This window comes from Cynara cardunculus, assembly GCF_001531365.2.
Source record: "Cynara cardunculus var. scolymus isolate 2C chromosome LG 2, CcrdV1, whole genome shotgun sequence".
NCBI classification, from domain to species: Eukaryota; Viridiplantae; Streptophyta; class Magnoliopsida; order Asterales; family Asteraceae; genus Cynara; species Cynara cardunculus.
The window spans coordinates 2,231,708-2,252,071 of NC_037529.1; the positions used below are offsets into that span (position 1 = coordinate 2,231,708).

General features: G+C 34.5%; 2 protein-coding genes across 8 annotated transcripts; one reads left to right on the forward strand and one right to left on the reverse strand.

Moving 5' to 3' along the window:
- Nucleotides 1-359: 359 nt before the first annotated feature.
- LOC112506843 (rho GDP-dissociation inhibitor 1-like) lies at nucleotides 360-4,549 on the forward strand. Its single transcript, XM_025111142.1, has 5 exons — nucleotides 360-706; nucleotides 1,779-1,842; nucleotides 2,429-2,650; nucleotides 3,686-3,810; nucleotides 4,278-4,549. The coding sequence occupies exons 1-5, from the start codon at nucleotides 482-484 to the stop codon at nucleotides 4,344-4,346; spliced, it is 705 nt and encodes a 234-aa protein (XP_024966910.1). The 5' UTR covers nucleotides 360-481; the 3' UTR covers nucleotides 4,347-4,549.
- A 1,438-nt stretch (nucleotides 4,550-5,987) lies between these two features.
- LOC112507331 (phospholipid--sterol O-acyltransferase) lies at nucleotides 5,988-15,886 on the reverse strand. Of its 7 annotated transcripts, none has more exons than XR_003068511.1 (17): nucleotides 15,500-15,886; nucleotides 14,111-14,246; nucleotides 13,098-13,242; nucleotides 12,333-12,502; nucleotides 12,154-12,230; nucleotides 11,583-11,796; nucleotides 11,332-11,500; nucleotides 10,920-11,019; nucleotides 10,097-10,191; nucleotides 9,882-9,933; nucleotides 9,701-9,772; nucleotides 8,201-8,369; nucleotides 7,728-7,832; nucleotides 7,566-7,650; nucleotides 7,402-7,493; nucleotides 6,469-6,633; nucleotides 5,988-6,308 (listed from the first exon to the last, which is right to left on the reverse strand). XR_003068511.1 is itself a non-coding variant. In XM_025111876.1 (16 exons), exons 1-15 carry the CDS (start codon nucleotides 15,725-15,727, stop codon nucleotides 7,412-7,414), a joined length of 1,902 nt encoding a protein of 633 aa, XP_024967644.1. In that variant the 5' UTR covers nucleotides 15,728-15,886; the 3' UTR covers nucleotides 5,988-6,308; nucleotides 7,402-7,411. The 7 variants fall into 7 exon arrangements, 1 of the variants encoding a protein (XP_024967644.1); XR_003068510.1 differs by having other exon boundaries at nucleotides 6,469-6,540; nucleotides 11,332-11,503; XR_003068509.1 differs by having other exon boundaries at nucleotides 6,469-6,545; nucleotides 11,332-11,503.
- Between the last annotated feature and the right edge of the window lie 4,478 nt (nucleotides 15,887-20,364).

The window sequence follows — 20,364 nt, forward strand, 5'->3', positions numbered from 1 at the left end:
CCATTTACCAATTTAATTGGTTATTAATAATTTCAATTAGTTCAACTATGGTGATTCTGAGCTATTCGTAAAACAAGTGATCATTCTGAAATTAGTCGGCTCACATAACAGATTAGATATTCAGGTTAATCAGAAAAAAAAGGGAAAATAATTATAACTTTTCTTTTAAAATTTTCCTTCCAAATGTCAGTAAAAAGGAAAGAAAAGCAAAAGAAAAAAATTAAAATATTTAAAATGATAAAACTACCTAATCTTTTTATTCGAAAAATATATATTTTAAAGGGTATATTAATAAAATAAAAAAAATATTCTCTTTCTTTGCTTTCATATTTAATCACCAAATTCAACATGATGTAAATGGTGAGAGAAAGTTAATAGACAAAGACATTGGAACAAAGATTTGCTACCTCTGTCTATTTCATTAACCAAAAAAGGAAACAAGTCTTTGTTCTAATTCTGTCTGCAAAAAAACCACACAGAGATGGAAAAAGAAGGTCTGAATGGAGCAGAGGCAGGGACATCATCTTCACTTCCTCATGGAGACCCATTGAACAACAAACAAACAGGAGAAAACCCTTTCAAGATCAGGGTTTTTGATCATGACCATGATGACCATGACCATGACCATGACCATCATCATGAGGGTTTCTCTAAATTTGTTCCTGGCCCTCTTCTTCCTCTTAAGGATCAGCTTGACAAAGACAAGGTTTTTATTTTATTTTTAAATTGCTGAAAAGTTCATCATAGTATGCTCTCTTTCAATTCAGGGTTTAGGGTTTCTTTGATTTCTTTCAATTCAGGGTTTAGGGTTTCTTTGATTTCTTTTAATTCAGGGTTTAGGGTTTCTTTGATTTTNAATTCAGGGTTTAGGGTTTCTTTGATTTCTTTCAATTCAGGGTTTAGGGTTTCTTTGATTTCTTTTAATTCAGGGTTTAGGGTTTCTTTGATTTTTTAATTCAGGGTTTAGGGTTTCTTTGATTTCTTTCAATTCAGGGTTTAAGGTTTGCTCTGTTTCAATTTAGGGTTTAAGGTTTGCTCTGTTTCAATTTAGGGTTTGTCAAAAAGAGGGATTCAATATTCTCATCTATACTTCTTTGAAAGAATTTCCAATTTCAAATCTTGGGTCTCTAAAAAAAGGGTCTTTTTAAGAACCCTAATTCTCAATTTCAAATCTTGGGTTTCTAAAAGAAGGGCCTGTTTAAGAACCCTAATTCCCAATTTCAAATCTTGGGTTTCTAAAAGAAGGGTCTTTTTAAGAACCCTAATTCTCAATTTCTTATTTGATTTTGCATTTTTGTGGTTTAAGACAAATTGGGTGTTTGATTAACTGTTCAGATTGAAATGTAGAAGTAAAAAAGTTGAAATCTTGCCATGTTTCTTGGGGTATTGGTATTTCAGCCATTCTTGTATCTTTAGCTTTATTTCAGGAATGGTTGGGAAACATAAATGTGTGCACATTTGCACAATTTCAAATCTTGGGTTTCATTGGACGTTAATCAAATGAGAACCACAAAGAGGTTACAAACCCATGAGAACCGATGTAAAAATACTTTTTTACATGATTCTTTTTCATCGAATGCTATGATTTAAGGTGTTGTTAAGTTTATAAAAAAGGACATATTGCATGAAAAAGTAACGTACTTTAACTTGATTCATATTTTGGGTAATGTACTTTCAAAACTTCCATTTTGGTGCCTAAGATGTAAAGTTTTAAACATTTAAGTACCAGGTAACCGGTTGAAGCATTAACCGGTTGTTTTTTTTTTCCGGTTTTACAGGATGATGAAAGTTTAAGAAGGTGGAAAGAGAAGTTGCTTGGTGGTGTCGATAGCGATTTGAATGGTTAGTTTTATTGCGTTATTATGATCAATTTCGCATAATTGTCCCGATAAATGTTAGACTGAGGAAACAATATATGGTACATTGTACATATCGTGCTACAAGATACAAACCGAATATTATGTAAATGACATACCAACTCTTTCGATACACCTAAGACTATGTTTGGCAACCTAGGCTGAAGAACTGATTGTTGGCCGCTAAACTAGTCATGTTTGGTAAAAACTTCCCGACAAACTAGTCATGTTTGGTAAAAACTGGCTGGTAAACTAATCATGTCGGGGAAAAACTGGCTGGTAAACTTGTCATATTGAGTAAAACTAGCTGGTAAACTAGTCATGTTTGGTAAAAACGAGTTGGCAAACTAGTCATGTTTGGTAAAAACCAGTTGGCAAACTAGTCATGTTTGATCATAATGGCTTCGGTTTTCCAATTTCGAATCTCAAATTGCGTGCTTCCTAGTGGACCTTGTTTTGCAAGTTCGGGAATCTTAAAATCTGTGTACATCCTACCATCAGATCATGTGTGCGGGATTTTGTTTGGTTTGGTTCTTACGGACCACATTTTTCACTCGTTATTTCTTTGTTAGGACAAAGGGATCCTGAAGTTAAATTCCACTCCATAGGAATCATGTCGAATAACGTTGAGGAGATCACCACTTCGTTACCGGTTGAGGAAAGTAAGAGGGGTCATCTCCTCTTTACACTAAAAGAAGGAGTTCACTATCGGCTTAAGCTATCATTTACCGTTCTCCACAACATTGTTTCCGGGCTCACCTGCATCAATACAGTGTGGAAAGGAGGGATCCAAGGTAACTTCTCGATCCCGACCCGACACCGAAATAAACATATAATGTAATATGTAATATTTGGATATTATATCATGTGTATATATATATATATGTATGTATGTGTGTATAATATACTCACTAGGGGGTCATTTAACGGAGAACTCGGTTTTTTGTGAGATTTATGAGATCCAATCTCAACCATAAATCAACGTTTAAGTTGCTGAATGGTTTGGTGCAGAATGATTAAGAAACTCTTATATGATATAATGCAAAATGAAATATAATTGTTTGGTAATTATTCAGAATGAAGCTGGGGTGCTTAATGGTTAAGGGAAGCCCATGATACAAAATCATTCAGAGGGTTTTAAAACCATTGGAGGCAGATTTTTTTTTTTGCCAAACAAGATTCACCTCTTAGCGATTCAGAGACTGCCTCTTAATGGAGCTATTAAGAGGTAAACAAATAACGCATTGTGATACCCACTCTCTATAGGTTGTGATACCTTTAAATACACAATGTGATACAGTGTAAACAACGAAAACATAGAATGTGATACAAAGAAAAAAAACGAAACAACGAAAATACACTTTGTGTTACTGGCATCAAAGATTCAAAGATAACACACCCTGGAGAGTTATGGATTTCCTATTTATGGAGAGAATAAATTAATTAAGTGCATTTATGAGTTGTCTTTATATTACTAAATTACCCTTTTCTCGATATCTAATAAGTAACATAATTATCTTAAATGAGTGGCTCACATTGGATCTCACGGTTATCAAAAATTACTTGGTTCTCATTTGATTAGGCATCATTCTCACCATATATGCATATATAATTTTGCTCACTCGTCTAAGAAGTAAGAACTTGTTAACTGTCTTTTTTTTGTTGATTTGTTGGTTTTTATTGCACAAGCCGGAGGGTATTCATGGAAACACCTGCTCTACCCCAAAGGGTAGAGTACAGATCTGTGTACATCTCACCCCCAGACTGTACTTTTGAGTGGGATATTAATTAGTTCGATTTATTTGTTTATTGTGGGATGGTGGTGTCAGTGGATCGAATCAAAGGAATGTTGGGTACGTTTGCACCCCAGAAAGATGCGTATGTAGAAACGTTAGACGAAGAGACCACCCCGTCTGGCGTTCTTGCAAGAGGAATATACAAAGCAAAGCTGAAGGTAAGTCGCCCATTCTCCATTTTTCGTATCCATCTTCTTTGTCTCATAACTCATACCGTTATAAATGGACCCACAAAATGAAAATGTTATACGGTCACCAAAGGGTCATTGGCTCAGTGTTATCCGGTAAATACTAGTCTCCCTGAAGGTCAAGGTTCAAACCTCACCATAGGTTAAGATTGTGTCCGAGTATTTGCCCCATATATATACAGGGTCGGGTTCAAGGGATAAACCGCAAAAAAAGTGAAAAATTAAAGAACGCCCTATTAACCATCCATATGTACGGCATGCACATGTGCATACAAGTAATTTGTAAGTAATGTTTTCGGTATGCACATGTGCACGCGTATAGAAAGTGGGAAACAACTTTAATTACTTGCATGCACATGTGTATATCATACAAATAAACGGTTATTAAGACGTTCCTCAGTTTTTCATCTTTAATTTAACTCTGTTTGAGAATGCAGTTTGAAGATGATGATAAGAGGTGTTATTTGGAGCTGGATTATTCCTTTGAGATCAAGAAGAAAAGTTAATGGAAAATTTTCATTCTTCAAGTCTAAAGGCATCAATTCTCAGTTTTATTTACCCTTTTTTTTTTAGCTTTTCTTAAGATTTGATTTTTTTTGCTCAATCCAGAGCAATGCTGCTGTAGCTACTTGTACCTTGTTCACTGGAAGTTGTACATTGTTATGGATTCGTCAATTTCATCTCTTTGAAAAGGATAACAAGTTCTTCTTAATATGGTGTTTTACTTATTTTGGTTATTTTTATTTTATTTCATGGAAGCAACTGCTTTATTCTTTAAGATAGATTCAGGTATGTGTACATCTTCCTCCTTCCAGAACCCACTCTGGGGTTCGTTTGACTTGGTTTTAGACTCTCGTCCTTGCTTTTTTATTGAATCAAGTTAGAACTCTTCATGAGTTATGTTGTTACAGCGGTCAAAATACAAAATAGGCGTCCGGACTGATATTTGAAATAACAGTTATCGTGATGATATAATGGTATGAAAATAGCAGTTTATATAATATTTCTTAGACTTGTATATATAATATATATGTATGCATACATAAACATATTATATGCATTAAATACATCAACTTAAACAAGTTTTACAAAACAAAATAGGAAAAATGTTCATAAACGATGATAGAAAATTCGAATAGTGTCGAAGAAGGTTGACTGTCGACGATGATAGAAAGAAATTGAAAAACTAAGAATCTAAGAATTTCTAAACCGGATGATAATCGTTGACTATTGATGGATTAAAATAATATCAAAATAAATGCCCAAAAAAGACAAAAACGTAAGCATTAGATTCAAAAGAGGCCTATTTGAGAATAGCAGTAATGCGAACCGCTATTTACCTTAAATATCGGTGAAATAGTGGTAAATTGCGCCGCTATTATTGAAACACAATTCCCACCCTCGCAAATTTACCACTGCTATTTTGCTTATGACCGACAACCACTATTGCACCGCTATTAACAACATAGTTCATTAGAACAATAGCTTTACTACGCGAACTTAGAATTTTTTTTAAGTGTTGGCATAACATAACTTGACTATAAGAATAAATATATTTGTAGAATTTTTTTACAAAATCAGTATAAATCTATTAGTTGATTCTTTATCCAACACAAAAAGTAACTGTGTTCAAATCCTATCTTCAAATTTTTTTAAAACACAAAGTACGTATAAAGAAAACACCAAAACTTAAGCCGAAAACTAAGAAATTTGACAAAATCGCGGCATGAACCCAAAGACCTTCTGTACAAATGCAGCTAACATTTACCAACTCCGTCATTAAAAACTTATATCAATAGTTTAGTTTCAAACATATAAGGAACCCAACGAAACAAAATCATGTTTCCCTTGATAGAAGTACTTTTTTTTTATTCACCGGGATATCCAACCCGCTATGCGAGCCGACTAATCCCAGGGCAACCACATGCTTTGCAGGTAGCCCGGAGTCATCACATTTGAACCTTCGTGGCCACAAGGGGATTTTTGTTCCTTCTTGGATTTGAACCTGAGACCTCCAGACACTTTTGACCTTTGGAGTCAAGCTCAAACCAATCAGGCAGCACCCTTGTGGTTTAGAAGTAATTTTTTCTCGTTACGTAACCATGAAATAGTGGCACGTGCAAATATATGCTCCTAGAAAGTATCCAAACTTTCATGGCATTTGTTCTAAAGAAAATTAACCAAACATTAAAGAGTGAATGTTTTTTTTGGCTGACATTGGCCTTATGTCTATTTGTTCAACATGATGAATGATACATCTACTACATACTTTGAATCACTAATGGCTGTAGAATGCTTCAAAACAACAACCCTTCTCCCTTGATGCTCATCGATCCCCTATGTGTGGGTACACTTTGATCATCGATGGGATTATCGTGTTTAATTCCAGGATCAATATAAACACGATAGACCCATCATCACCATCGAACGAAACCGGACCATCTTTGCATTTCTATGGAGAGTGAGTCCTGCATCAAAGTTTTCTATCTGTCAAGATCGATAAATCAAACGACCTTTACCGTATTGCCATATAGTTCAAGTGTTAGATCATCTAAAATACCCAAAACCGAAAGATGGTATCTTATAGACACAAAACAAGCCAAACCAAACAAACCCAGTAAATCTTACTTGAAGTAGGGTATGAGGATGGTAAGATGTATGCACCAATTCCTTTACTGTAAAGTGTAAGGGCATCTTAAACTGTACTGCAAAAACACCATTTGGCTCCAACTGAATAGCAAAAGGAAAGGCAAAATGCTCGAGATGGAAGAGAAATGGCATATATGCCGTGTTCTGGATCAAACGGCATATATGGAGTGTTTAGTATAGTGAACAAGACATAACACAACAAGGATCACTATTCTACATTTGACAGGACTTTTATGTGGAACAGACACCCCCACCCTATATTTTACCGATATAACCTCAAAATAAAATCTAATTCTCTTCTAAAATATCAAATATGCCTCCTCTTTTACATTTTATTGATAATTTAAATTTTATTTATCGTTTTTTATGCTCTTTAAACTTTCACTTTACTGTCCTCAAAATATTATTTTTATACGGTTTCTATATTTTGGTTAATTTATGTAATTTATTAAATATTAATAATAAAAAATAACATAGAGAAGATATAAAATAAAAATCGGAAACTACATAAACCTTTTATTTTGATGTCATTTTAATCGTCTTGACGAAAACTTCCTAATGATATATTTTGTTATAAAAATATTTATTTTATTTAAAATTTAGTAAATTAATAAATTAATCAAAATATATAAAAGATATCAACAACTCATTAGAGGTAAACTGGTCATTTTATCTGTTCTATCCTGTCTAGTCTTACCATACGGCATACGCTGAATAACTGTTTTGTCTTGTTATGCCTGTGTGGATACCAAACGCACCCATATGGAAAGCCGTTGGAGTTGATTTTTTTTCTTTTTGTGTCAATGAGACCACTAACTTGTAATTTTTGTATTGCGATTGGAGATGGTCTAAAGAGGCTGTTTCCATGAAGTTATAAACACAAATCAGATATAAAGGGATCAGAAAAACTACCTCATGGCTTTTACACATAATTCAGAAGGAGATCAGCTGAAGAGCTTTTGACCCTGCAACTTTGACCCAAGTGAACATCTCCGAAAACATACCTGCGCCATTTTACATACGTAAACTGCCAAAACATGGAGCAAAATCAGTTTCTTAAGGAGCGGTGGATATACCTGTATTCACAATACTCGGACCATGCACAACGAGCTTTCCCATAATCCCAGTAACAGTCTTCATCCCTCAAGGGCCCACGCTTTGCTGTAAAAACTTACAAGTGAATACTCGGAGATTCTTTTATTTGACATTAATGGGGTTCTTGAAAAGGGAAAACCAACCTTTGGTAACAAACTTTGATTTCTTATCAGGGTGAATATCATGCCACATCTCGAGCCATAGCTCCCGCATGAGAATTGGGGACCTCACAATGTTCCTGTGATTTGCTGCAAAAGATGATCAAATTCACCATCACACCCATATGTTACATCAAGTATCCAGGTTAAAAGATTTCCATAAAGAAAAACCAAACGAACACCGCGAATCGCACATGGAGTCTGGTCTGAGGAGTGGGGAGGGTAGGATGTACGCTAAACATGTAACGCCCGACAGCCCAAGGCAGCATGCGGGCCCAATAACCTCCAAATCAACTTAAAACCATGGTGGAAGTTATTGGTAGCCAACAACTTCGAACTTATAAGGAGTTCACCAATTGAAATTTTCTATCCATGTGGGACGGGTTGTTACACGAGATGCTAAAAGATTGCCATACGTTCAAGTGGCTAATTGCATAAAAGAAAGAAAAACTGGATACCTTTATCAATTTCCCATACTGCTGTCCTTTGTCCCGGAAGGCTTTCAGAATCCTCATAATATGTTATATACTTAACACGAGGTGACCTTGTCATGTTGGGAATTATGTCGGCCCCAGGATGGTGTTCTACATCCAAATGCATTTGCACATCCAACCCATCATGCTCTGACTGAAACAACAACAAAACAAAGCCTTAATTGAAGAAAAGGAAATAAGGACATTATTACTTCACATGCATCTATAAGATCATTATGGGGTTGTTTGGTTGGTTTTCCATCAAGTCTTGTATGGATAGAACTATTTGTGTGGATTAATATGTTTGTATAGATTGGGAACGGTTTTGTTTTGGAGGGTTTTTTTCATAGATGGAAGGAGCGTTTTTTAATTGGGAGGGGCTGGTTTTGAAAAAAAAAACTTGACTTTCTGCATAAAACTCTCTCCTAAAAGCTTATTGAACAAGTCACTTTCTATATCATTAAGGCACTACCAAACAATCATGTATATCTAACAGAATAAGCTGCGAGTCCCATTAAGCTCATTAAGCTCATTAAGCTGCTAACAAACATTCCCTATGTCATGGCCAGCTTAGGGCAAAGTTTGGTAGGCAGGCATCATGTTATTTGAGGTTCAAAATCATGCTGTCTTATTCCAAGTAAATAGAAGCTTATGAAATGCATGTCTACCATCTAAGATCTGATAGGGAAATACAAAGCCATGAAATTGCAACAAGCCGCCCGCAGGGCACAACACAACCTGACGAGGGTTCAAGTCTGGGGGTCACAATTCCTTTGGGGATTGGCTCCTTGGGGGTACTGGGCTCTTACGCCAGCCACCTAGCAGGCAGCTTTGTACCTGATTCGCCTCTTTCATGATGCTCTAGGTGGAGTGGCGGTGTGGGCCAACGCTGGGGTTGCCGGTTAAAGAACCCTTTTGCACAAACTTGCAACAAGCCTAATAAGAAGGAAGGTTGGGTTCCGGTGAGAATGGGAGTTATGGTCAAAAGGGTAAGAAGGGATCTCCACCCTTGGATTAATCTTAATTGAAGAGTTCCAATAGATCAACACTAATGAGAAGCACCAGATCTATTCCCTTCTAAAACGCAATTCATGGGTTGGTTTGAGATTAAAAGTGATCAAGGGTCCAAATCCCTTCTTACACTTCTCACCTTAACACCTATTCTCACACGATCCTTCGTCTAAGAAGGAATATTTTGAACAAGAATATGTGTTGTGGTAGGTTAAGCTAGCATAGTTCGGTCAGCACGGAGTAGAGGTGAAAAGGCAGTTGAAACTTATAGCCCTGGTTCCAATTGCTAAGGTTGCCAATTCAATGTAACAATTAAAGAAATTTGGAACCAGAAAGCTTTTATTTCTTGATTAATTTGTCAGATTTACCATGAAGTTAAACTAAAATACTACGAAACTTAAACTTGAGGGAGGTATAAGGAGAAAGAAACTATTAGCCGTTTAACATATTAACTGCAAATCATCATGCATATACCTGAGGAGTTCTTGTTATATTAACTTTTGGTCCCAGCCAACTCTTGCAATAGGAAAGAGAACGATATGGTACCTGTAGGAAACTTTACATTTGTTAATTTTGAGGTAATATGAGGTACTTGAATAGCATGGAGCTCCAGCGTATCATAACCTAAAACATCCATCTAACTATTTTGGCTTACCGTCTCATCACCACTCGCAGATCCAGGATTCCCTTCAACCAAATTCCCTGATCTATATGAAAGAAAGGAATAAAATGAATACCCACAAATCAAAAGGAATTGAAATCTGATAATTTTCAACTACTACATTGATCATGAAGGCCAAGATTGGCAAAGGAATTATCTTTCTGTATTTATTAATACGTGAACTGCTGTTTCAACCTAAAGAGAGTTACCTAGTATACAAAGATCCTTCAAACTCGTATACAACATCAGTCATAATCCAGTTGTCAGGGTAAGGCTTGCCGCTTGGTGCAAAATAGTAACCGACCTGTTTGGCAAAGTATATGAGATTCAGGTGCTATTTGCAAAGGGCGACCACGTGTCACTCAGCCAGGATGGGGCAGAATAGTAGAGCAAGTACCACAATTGCCGCGAGCAAACATATTAATGACGAGGAACGCTAAGGCTCCCCAGCGTCTAAGGGTCAGGGAGGCAACTCTTTGTATATAGATTTTCCTTTGCGTTCCCCTTTTTAAGTATATGATATTTTATATACGGCAAAACTCACACACATTCCTCACCTTTGGTGAGGCTTAAACCCTTGACCTCACAAGGGTTGGGCTCTACCGGTAACCTGGATACCGCTGGGTCAATGACCCTTTGGTTTCCTTTGCATTCTTGCAAAGAAGCCGACTCAAACTTTGTGACCAGAGTAACCTACTAGTTGCTCAACAGTTTGCCCCATACGGGTGTGTTCATTGAGGAAATCTTATCCTCCGTCCGTCCCAAAATAAGTATCCACTTTCAAAACTGTCTATTTTCCAATTATACCCTTAACTATGAGATGGAGAAATTGATTACTCCCTCAATTTATTAAGGGTAAAATCGTCGTTTAGTTGATTAAGAAGTGTACTAATTACATATTTCTAAAATTGTGCGTCTTTTTCATTGTGGACATTTACTTTGGGATGGAGGGAGTATTGCATAAGGATAAGCAAATGTCTGTACCCTATGCTTTAGTGATCCGATAATGAGATGTAGCATGTTAATCAATACCTCAGTTCTTGAATCTACGCCATATATACAAAAGATGTTCTTCAGAGGTGGTCTCTCCCAAGGGGTCAAAGGATTTAAAACGGGATCGCCATGATACAACCTGGATAGCACAGAGAGTTCAGTGGCATTCTTTTTGGAAGTATGCCATCCATAACAGAATGGCCTTAACATTTTGAACTTGAAAATACAGAAATACAGCCACATGATGACTCTCAATACTAAAAAGACACATTCTAGCAATAAAAGTTCATATAGCCATGTACTTGAGAGTAGAATAATACACACACATGCACACAAAGACAAAGATTATTATAACCAAACGGCCAGTGTTTGAGCAAAAGAGTATTGCATCCAAGATTGGAGGCATCCATGCCAGATTTGGCTAATATACAAAGAAATTCCTTTTACTCACTTGTCTAATTGGTAGAGAAGCCTTTTGCTATCTGGATCGTAATCCTCTATCGCTTTGAAAAATGTCCCGTCTGCTATTTCTCGAGCAGAAAAGGATAACTGAGTAGGGATCCCACATTCCATGTTAGACAAGTTGGCCTGTACTTCATCTCCGAAGGATGGATAAGCTTCTGCTACAGTATTAAAACCCATTAATATGGTTAACGTCGAGCACCTTCTCTCATAAAAACATTGATCAGACTCATCCCATACCTACAACTGAAGGGATCTCAATATTGATTATGTTAGTTGGGAATCCAGAAAAGTTCGACCGATATTCAATGTCATCACAGTGATATACATTGTGTTTCTTTCTGCGCCCACCAGAAAAATGCTTTGAGTACACATTTTCAGTCCGACAATATTCTGAAAAAGGTGACATCCATAGTGAAGAGCCAAATGAATTGAACATCAATCGGGCTGTCCCCTGATATCTCGCCAAAACATATGATGCACATTAATTTATGGGCATAACTACAAAATTAAGTTGACATAGTCGCAGAACATGAATGCAAAAATAATTTTTAAGTGGGACATGTGGTAGAAACAGAATAAGATGGCAAAAAAACAAAAGAAGGCGCACAAATAATTCAAAGAGAATTTAGATATTAGTGGCTAAAGAGAAAAAAGGGGAAATTCAAGACAGGATGTAATAAAGCTCCATCCAACCCCACAGACAAGTAGAGAAAAGCCATTTAGAGTCCTAGACTCTCTCCAAATCTAAGGTGCAATTTGACTGAAGCAGTCTGGTGACAAAAATGTAACAAAAAGAAAGAGAACGGACCTCAGGTACAGGAAGACCAAACGTGGATCCAGAAAGTGTTGCTTCTACCGTCTGAACTGAACCAAGAAGAGGAGACCCTGAAATTAAGAACAGGAAAACAGAATTGCGTACATTATCCCCTAGAGTCAGTAGTAAACATGTATGTGTGCTACGGGTTAAATGAAATGAGTCCTCCATACCAACAGCAAAGTAGGCATGAATATGATCATCTAGCCATCGGATGTAATTTTTGGGGGCAATTTCTAGTTTCAACCACTCCAAGAAGTACCGGAAAACATTGTTACCCAGTGAATGGGCAAATACTATGGATGGACCACCACGATGTTTAAGAGCTGTTTCAAAGGTAAGTCTGCAAAGACACAGAAACAATCCTGGACATCAATATAAGGAAGAATGTGCCAATTCTCATAGACAAAGGAAAAGTAAGGAAGAAAAGATTCTGCCTCTACGAGCAATTGATTGACGGCAGAACAGTGGCAAATATACAAGTAGGATCAAGTTTTAGGAACTTCACATAATATCTAGTCTGCTTCCTTGTAAATCTTGTTTTGGTGATGTCACTACGTACTAATTACTTACTTTGCGGACAAATATAAATCTGACACTAACCGACCATCCATAATAAGACGTGGTTTAAGAAAGTAATTGCCAACCAACAATGAATAAGACAGGAATAAGTTAGAAATAACTAGCAAACCAAAAAGGAGGTTTAAGGAAGTAATTGTCAGCCTATGTTCGATATTGCTAGTAAAAGCAAGTCCATCATGTCATCTTTTAAAGAACTGTGTGAGAAAATTTAATTACATGTGGGATCCCATGCATGTCATATACAGAAAGATGATCTATTGATGATGAACTTCAGTAGGGGGATAAGGAGAGATTGGACAAAAGGGAGAACTTCAAGAAACGCGTAAATTATGCAAGGTATATAGCTATATACGAACTTTAGCTTGTGGAAGTACAAGTCCCGCTCCTCAAGCTTTGATGGTGACAGTCTCCAGTCATATGGGACAGCAAGAATAGCATTTGCCTCAATCCCAAATTCAATGCACCATTTTATCCATTCTTTCCACACTGATGAAAGAGGGCCTGAGAATCAAGAATTCACTTTCAGGGAAACAAAGATATTAATAATTGAGTATCCAGTTACCATATATTTACAATCCCTCAAAATAAGGCGCATTGTTAGTTTAAAGAGGCACTCAGGTCGTGCTATACATGATAGTTCAGAGCAGACCAAGGACTACATACACCTAGTACACACACATATAAATGTCAGATACACACACACATAAATGTCAGATACACACACATACGTATATAGAAGTATATGCATATATACATACATATATCTATGTGTGTGTGTGGATGTGTAAATGTGTATATATCCCCTTCATAGATAATGTTATTGTTACAGGTGTGCCTTTTCTTCTTACAAATGTTACACCATTCACGTGTTGATTTGAAAAATAGAAAATGTATTATGCAGGCCAAGACACCACAGATGGTGTATACACAATTGTGCCCCTTACTTGGTTATAATTTGCTGGAGGAGGGCATCTTAGTACAATAGGCAAGCTATATCTTGTACTTTATTGGGATTAACTAAGAAAAAGGAACAAGAGAAGAAAAGTAAAAGCAAATAGGACTTTCAGCCAGGCTACTTCATTCAAGTCGACTTAGGCAAGAGTTTCAAATCGCAAGGCTGCTGCATCACAACTTCCCTTTAGGTTCAACCTGCCTACAAGTCATGAAGCATGTGTTGATACATCATATATGGAACTGTCCTGATATCCATAATGGTCCATTATATTAGAGCCCGTGGCTACTAGTCTATATCTAGTTTTTTCTACAATGAGTCATCCTACGAATTGTGAAATGGAGGAAGAGAGGCAGGGAGATCAAAGTATGTCATACATCAAAAGCAATCCAGATTGAGAAAAGAGAAAAACATTACCTGTTATATAACCTGGGTCAAGCTCAGTGATGGCTGAAAGGCCACTATCTGGGCGGGACCTGCACTCGGGGTTATCTGTTTGATTGTAAGGATCCAGCATCATGCACTTAAGCCAGCAATTCATTGCAGAAAGACACTGCATGGTAGATTGTAGCCTTCTTCTATCATCCACCGACAGTATTGGATAGAAAATGAGAAAAATGTAGCATTACTTCTGCTATAGCTTAAACATAGACAAGCAGAAATGAATTGCATTCTAATAGAGCATAACATCCAACATGTCTTATCAGGTCATTGCACAATCAGTATGTATGCAACCGAAGATCGAATAGACGATATCAATATAACATCAGCCCCTATAAAACACATAATGGAGCATATATTCATTCCCCAGGAGTACCAATCTAAACGAGACTACAAAATATTGAATTGTACAAGCACAAAGTCATCATGCTGCGGGTTCTGGTATTAAAGCACACACTATTCTTAGATTACATATGTTACTCTACAATAGATAGATTACGATATAATTCTTTTTTGTTTTTGACTTCTTTTTTATATGGAAAGCATAGCATCTTGCATCATGCACCATGAGTCATCTTTGGGGCATCACCATGCACAATGAGTGTCTTGACTAATACACATTCGGTAACCACATGCTATCCAGTTGTTGGTGTTGTGGCAAGGTCTGTACGTCCTACCCTCCATACCCTACCTCTCTGTGAGATATACCAGGTTTGTTTGATTTGTTTTGTTCTCTACTTTTCCATGTCAAGCCTTATCTTTTCACCTGCAAGATTAATATAAATTTTCTTGAAATTTCGACACCTATAAAACAGTAAAAATGTTTTGTCCTTATCCATGGATGAAGGGTATATATGGATGAGATCCCTAAGTGCTAATTTTGGGGTACTGGTGAGAATTTAAGCAAATTTTATGAAGCAATAAGAGGAATCAAATAGAAGACAGAGATCATTCTATTTGTCCTAATTATAAAGCTCAATATTATTAACAATATTTCTATAACACCTTACAATCCATACATGTTTAAGTTGAAAACTAACCCCATTTGACATCCAAATGTAAATACAATTTAGTTTTTAAAACAAGCGATCATGGAGCACTACGTACCATCTACTAGGAAAATCAACAACAGCTTACCACAATCAGAACAGTTAAACTTAAATGCGGATCACTTCAACAGAGCTAATACATTCCCGTATCCTCGATAAACTAATAAATCGAAATTCGTAGAATATTTCACGTCACTGTTGCTTAATCAGCAAATCATCAAAAGACATATATAACCACATAATATCGAGATTTTTAATAGAACAACACAATAACATGTTATATTCATAAGGTTTCAGATTATAGAGAATGATATACTTTAGTCGTGTCGAGCCAAACCAAATCGAGGGGATTGAAATCAAGAGGTGAGTAAGGGCAATCCAAAATAGACCAGGCTCTAAGCTGAGTTGACGCAAAACCTGGTATTATAATCCCCGATAACTTGGAGTAATCCCCCTTGAACTGGCTGCCATTTACGACGGCGACTCTATCCAAAACCCCGACGATAACGAACACGACGACGATGAACTTTAAACCACTACTCATTCGCCCTGTCTCCGTCGTGTGACGTACGGTGGTTGACTGCGTGTTCGCCGATGGAGGATAAGGAGGTATGGTAGTTAATTGGGGATTTGGTTGATGTTTATACTTCCATCGGAGACTTTTCGCCGCCGCCGGATAAATGGAGACATGATTTGATTGTATTGATCAAATTTGCCAATTTTAAATTAACAAACAATTCTTTCATATCCATGGAGTTTGTAATTTTGACATTTCAGATGTGTTATTTTTACCCTCATGGTCACGTGCTACTTTTCGCTCACATATTATGAATCGTTAATTTCAAGATTTAATTGGGAATCCAAATATTCACACGTCAATATTTTTTCTCTTTTATTTGTCTATAACACATGTGTACACATATATAATTGAATATACATACAAATTGAACATATCGTGAATATTTTCTTAAAAATATTATTATACCTTGTGTAATATTGTGAATACATTTTAAAATTTACAAGATCTAATATAGTTTGTGAATATATCGTAAAACACCAACTAAGGGGCCGTTTACCAAACGTTTATCTGAGTAAACGTTTATCAAGCCACATTACCTTACCGGATGAATATGACAATGACTAAAAATCTTACCCAGTAAGAGCGAGACAAAAAAAAAAGAGTCTTACCCGTTAAGTGAAGACGACGACTCTTACCACGGTAAAAGCTTATCGGGTAGATTATTACATAATGTGTTGTTTTCGTGGAGTAAAATCTTACCCGGTAGGTAAATAACAATGTTGAATTTTACCGGTAAACATTTATCGAGTAAGTCTTTAGTAAATGGCCCCTAAATCAATAAAACTAAAATTTAATACCATTTGTGAACATTTGTAGTAAAAAATTAAGGTTGTTTACATTGTGTTCACCTTACATACACATTTAATTGTGTGTGTATGTTTACGGGGAGATGAGAGATTGAAAGAGAAAGAGATGTGTATGTAATTTCTTATAAAAAATATATTAATTTTTATTTAATAAATAACGATAATTGTCTTGTTAATTAATAACATTAATTATCTTAAATTTATGATTTATAATCGATTTCATGGAATTTAAAATAGATCGTGATATGATCAATTGCTTTTTGAGCCTCTCCTTTGCCACAGGGCATTTGTCAGGGGGTTCTGGTGGCCTTTTCCGAGATTGTTCATGAACATCTTTATGTGAGTATACCTGATCAACCAAGTAACAGGTAGCTAATAAATGTGAAGCTATGCAAACAGATTAAAAAAAATGATGAATTACTTTTATTTGAAAATTAAGTTTTATATCAAGTTTGTTAAAATTATCTTACATTATAAAGCTTGTTTGAAAGTTACTTACAAACTGTTATATATAATAAGAGGTGAGTTATTATGCAACCATTTACACTTGTACAACCAATACATCTTAATCTTAACGTCCATTTAATTTGATGGATATGTGATTTCATAAAAAAAATTGATTGTTTCCTAATATAAAGTATTAATCATAATTAATAAGCCATAGTCATCTTTTATAAATATTCAAATCATAATAAATGAATTTTCATCATTTTCATAAATATTTCAATTTAATATATATTTTTTGGAATTTTTTTTAACTTTCATTTAATTATTAAAAAAAACAGTAGAAGATTCTCCAACATTAGATTTAGCACCTAAATCAACTCATTTATTAGGGATGTTTTTATCGAAAGAAATTGACTTAAATGACCATATTTCACAATTAAATTAACCTCTTGACCATTTTTTTTATACGTTACCTAAAAATTACTAGGTCTGTAATCATCGGTTCACAATTATTACGAATTTGACCAAAAACTCATTTTTCTATGAAACCCCCAAGGTGGACACGTACGGATTCAAGAAAATGGGTTTTGAATCGGATCCGTAATAATTACGGACATATGGTTATGGACCTGGGCCAAAAACTCTAGAATTTTGTAGTTTAGTGGGCAAACAATAATTGTGTACTTGGGTATTGCAAATCTAGTGACTTTTGGATAAAGTCTGAAGATAAATGATTATGAAGTCAATTTGATTGTGAAATATGGTCATTTAGGTCAATTTCATTTTTATTGGGGGAAATTGATTCAAATAATTATTTCATATATTTAAATTGATCTCTCAATCATTCCTTTTATGGGTTTATTCAAATGTCACTACATCTGTAATATCTATGTTCGCAATATTACGGACCTGGATAAATGACATAATTTTTTTATTAGATTCAACTCAGGTACACAATTGTGATAACCAGGTATGCAATTACGACGGTGCCACTTGCTAACTTGGTGGATTTTTTTTGTGTCTTTTGGTCAGGTCCGTTATATTGCGGATGTGGTAACATCTGGGTAAACGATAGAGAAGAATGACCAGAAGACCAATTTGAATGACTCAAATAGCCATCTATTTCATTGGGTATACTGCTATATTTTCTCTTTCTTCATTTAAATTTTGAAAATTTTTAATTCTCTCTCATCTCTTTTCCTTATTTTTAGGAGAGTTTAGCATACCTGTTGGATCATTTTTTTTTTAAAATAACATAGCTATTGAAGATAAATTAATGGTATTTTGATTGAAGTATGCAACAATAACACTTTATGTGATTTATTTATGACATTAAATCAATCATAGTTCACATACTATAAATAAATTAATTTAAAAATATATATTATGTATTTATAGAAATAATAACTGATAATAGGGTTGGTTGGTCCGAATTTTGTAAGTCTTATCGTTTTTAACTTATTTATCTATACTATATTATAAAACATTTGACAAAAACTCTTAAAAAACATATTTATGCATGAAGTACTGTTTATTGATGCATATTACTTAAAATTCAATATTACAATTAAATTGTGCATAAGTACAACTTATTAAAGCTCTATATTTGAATTCATGTAACTAATTGCGGATAAACAAAATCAAATAGAGAATAAACATCTTATTTTAAAATATAAAAAATGTAAAATATAATTAGGATAATTATTGAGTTCTAACAGAATACTTAATTATTATTTTTATAAAAAAATATATTATTAAACCTAAATTAAGTTACTTCGTTACGATAAATTAAATTATAATAAAAATTTTGAATTAAAAAAATATACAAATAAAAACTTTTAAATACATAATTTAATACTAATATTAATATATTTTTTGCAAAGTTTATATTATATTTTTAAAGTTATATTTTATTCAAAAAATAAAAACATTATCGTTTTCTTAAAACCACATAAAATCCTATTATATTGACATGGATAAAAAAAAAACGAAACATTAAAATGAAAATGTGTTTCGATAGATTGCACGAGTAGCCTTCTAGTTTATAAAAACAATATGTTGTTAACTGTTTAAAACCGATTAAAAATTAGTTCTAGATGGTTCATTATACCCAACTAATTTGACCGCTTTTATTTGAGAATTTTCCAAACCAAGATTATTAGCTTAACCAAGGGTTTGCATTTTTAAGTTTGTGAAACCATATGATAAAAGATAAATTGCGTGAAAAAATAACATACTTTAAATTGATTTTTATTTTGGGTAACGTATTTTCAAAAATTTCATTTTGGTACTTAAGATGTAAAAATTTAAACTTTTAAGTATCTAGGTAACCGATTGAAACATTAACCCGTTACCATGCTGATGTGGCGAGTGATGAGATGAAATTGGGTTGAATAACAAATAATATTGAGTTAGATACCACATCACTCGCCATATCAGTATGGTACTTAAATGTTTAAAACTTTACATCTTAAATATCAAAATATGAGTTTTAAAAATATATTACACAAAATATGAATCAAGTTAAAATATATTACTTTTTCATGATCACTCGATTTTTTGAATCTACCCCCGATTATAATTATGAATTATATTAAATAAATGGGGACGGCAGGAATTCACAAAAAACGTGGCAGTGTATGACAACCCATGGAGTAAATGCGAACATCTAAAGTGGAATTTTTATGACGATCGAACAACTCTGTCTTTATCTTCATTTAGCATCTTCAATTTTTTTGATATAGAAAACCAAAAATCAAAATTTTTATAAAAAATTTATATTCAATTTCAATAAATTTTGTATTTTAAAATTTTAAACATTCATTATATTAGATCAAATTACATGAAAACGTAACGTACTTTAACTTGATTCTTATTGTGGGTAACGTGCTTTCAAAACTTCCATTTTGGTATATAAGATATAAAGTTTTAAAAATTTAAATACCCGAGTAACTGGTTGAAACATTAATATATTACCATGCTAATGTGGACGATTGATGTGGTATCCAATTCAATATTACATCCACAATTATAATTTACATCTATTAGTATTATAAATAATTAATTTATTTTGTCAATGGCTTTGACAATTCTATATGACTCATGATACCCTGATAACTTCTTAAAGCTTGAAGCTTAAAACATCACCAATTGTATTTGTAGCTACTTTACAAATTATCTAGTATAAATGGTATAAAATCGCTTTAAATAACATGCGAAAGATCGTGTGAGAATATAAGTTGAGAAACGTAAGAATTAATCTGGACCTTTAATGACCTTTAATCTCAAACTCACCCATGAATCGGGCTTCATATGAGAATTGATCCGGTACATCTCATCCTAATGTGT